General features: G+C 38.1%; 1 protein-coding gene across 1 annotated transcript in view; it reads left to right on the top strand.

Moving 5' to 3' along the window:
* The window catches only part of LOC128250027 (interleukin 17-like protein), a 3,261-nt gene extending 2,593 nt beyond the window's left edge, over nt 1–668 (top strand). The window contains exon 2 of the mRNA XM_052974640.1: nt 135–668. Coding sequence (XP_052830600.1) covers nt 135–668 — 534 coding nt within the window. The remainder of the gene's footprint in view (nt 1–134) is intronic.
* The last annotated feature ends 260 nt before the right edge of the window (nt 669–928 follow it).

Below are 928 nucleotides of genomic sequence, written 5' to 3' on the forward strand. Positions count from 1 at the left end.
TATATATATATATAGGTGTGTGAGTGTGTTTGTGTACGTGTGAATCCTGTGCGCTACGTGCGCGAGTGTGTATGTAAATATATTTTCAAATTAACGCAGAAAACTTAACGAAAATATTTCTTATTTTATTACAGGATCCCTCTCAAGTTGTAACCTTTCTCTTCTTAAACTACATCTTGATTGTATCTTCGGCATCAATTCCAACCCAATGCGAAATACCAACAGACTTAAAAGTCCGCTACGAGAGCTTGTCCAATGCAACCATTGGCAATCATTTTATTCTACCAGCTGAAATGGCTCCCGCTGAAAGTAACCGCACAACATGGACCGATGGTGATAAAAGCTGCCCAACACCGCCTGTGTCTGGTGATATCTTTCGTGAACGTTCCACCTGTCCTTGGTACCTGAACATTACTCATGATTCAACAGTCTTCCCTCCATCACGTAGTGAAGCGGTATGTCGGTGTAGAAAGTGTTTAGAGTCTACAAGCACCACGCAACAATGTACGACTGTACACACTAAAATGACTGTCCTGAAACGTACAGGTGAATGTGTTGATGGATTATATGTGTACGAACCACATGTGATTGATGTAGCCACAGCCTGTGTGTGTGCACGGAGGATTGATTTCATTGCTGATGGAAGTAGAGACGAATATGAGTCCTAAAAAATCGACCAACTGTCAAATTGTTCAATGCGTGTAACGCAAAAGCTATTCATTGAATAATGAAACGTGAAGTTGATCACAGTGTGGTTATTAATATTTTTAATTTATTCACTTTTCCTTTTTCGTTTTCATGTGTTTATATTTATCTTTGTTTATACTATTTTGCCACCTTGGATATTCTAAACGGATTATAACTTTAATAATCAACAAATTCGTATGTATATGAGACTCATGAACCCATGAGCATGTAACTGAAATTA

This window comes from Octopus bimaculoides, chromosome 1, assembly GCF_001194135.2.
Source record: "Octopus bimaculoides isolate UCB-OBI-ISO-001 chromosome 1, ASM119413v2, whole genome shotgun sequence".
NCBI classification, from domain to species: domain Eukaryota; kingdom Metazoa; phylum Mollusca; class Cephalopoda; order Octopoda; family Octopodidae; genus Octopus; species Octopus bimaculoides.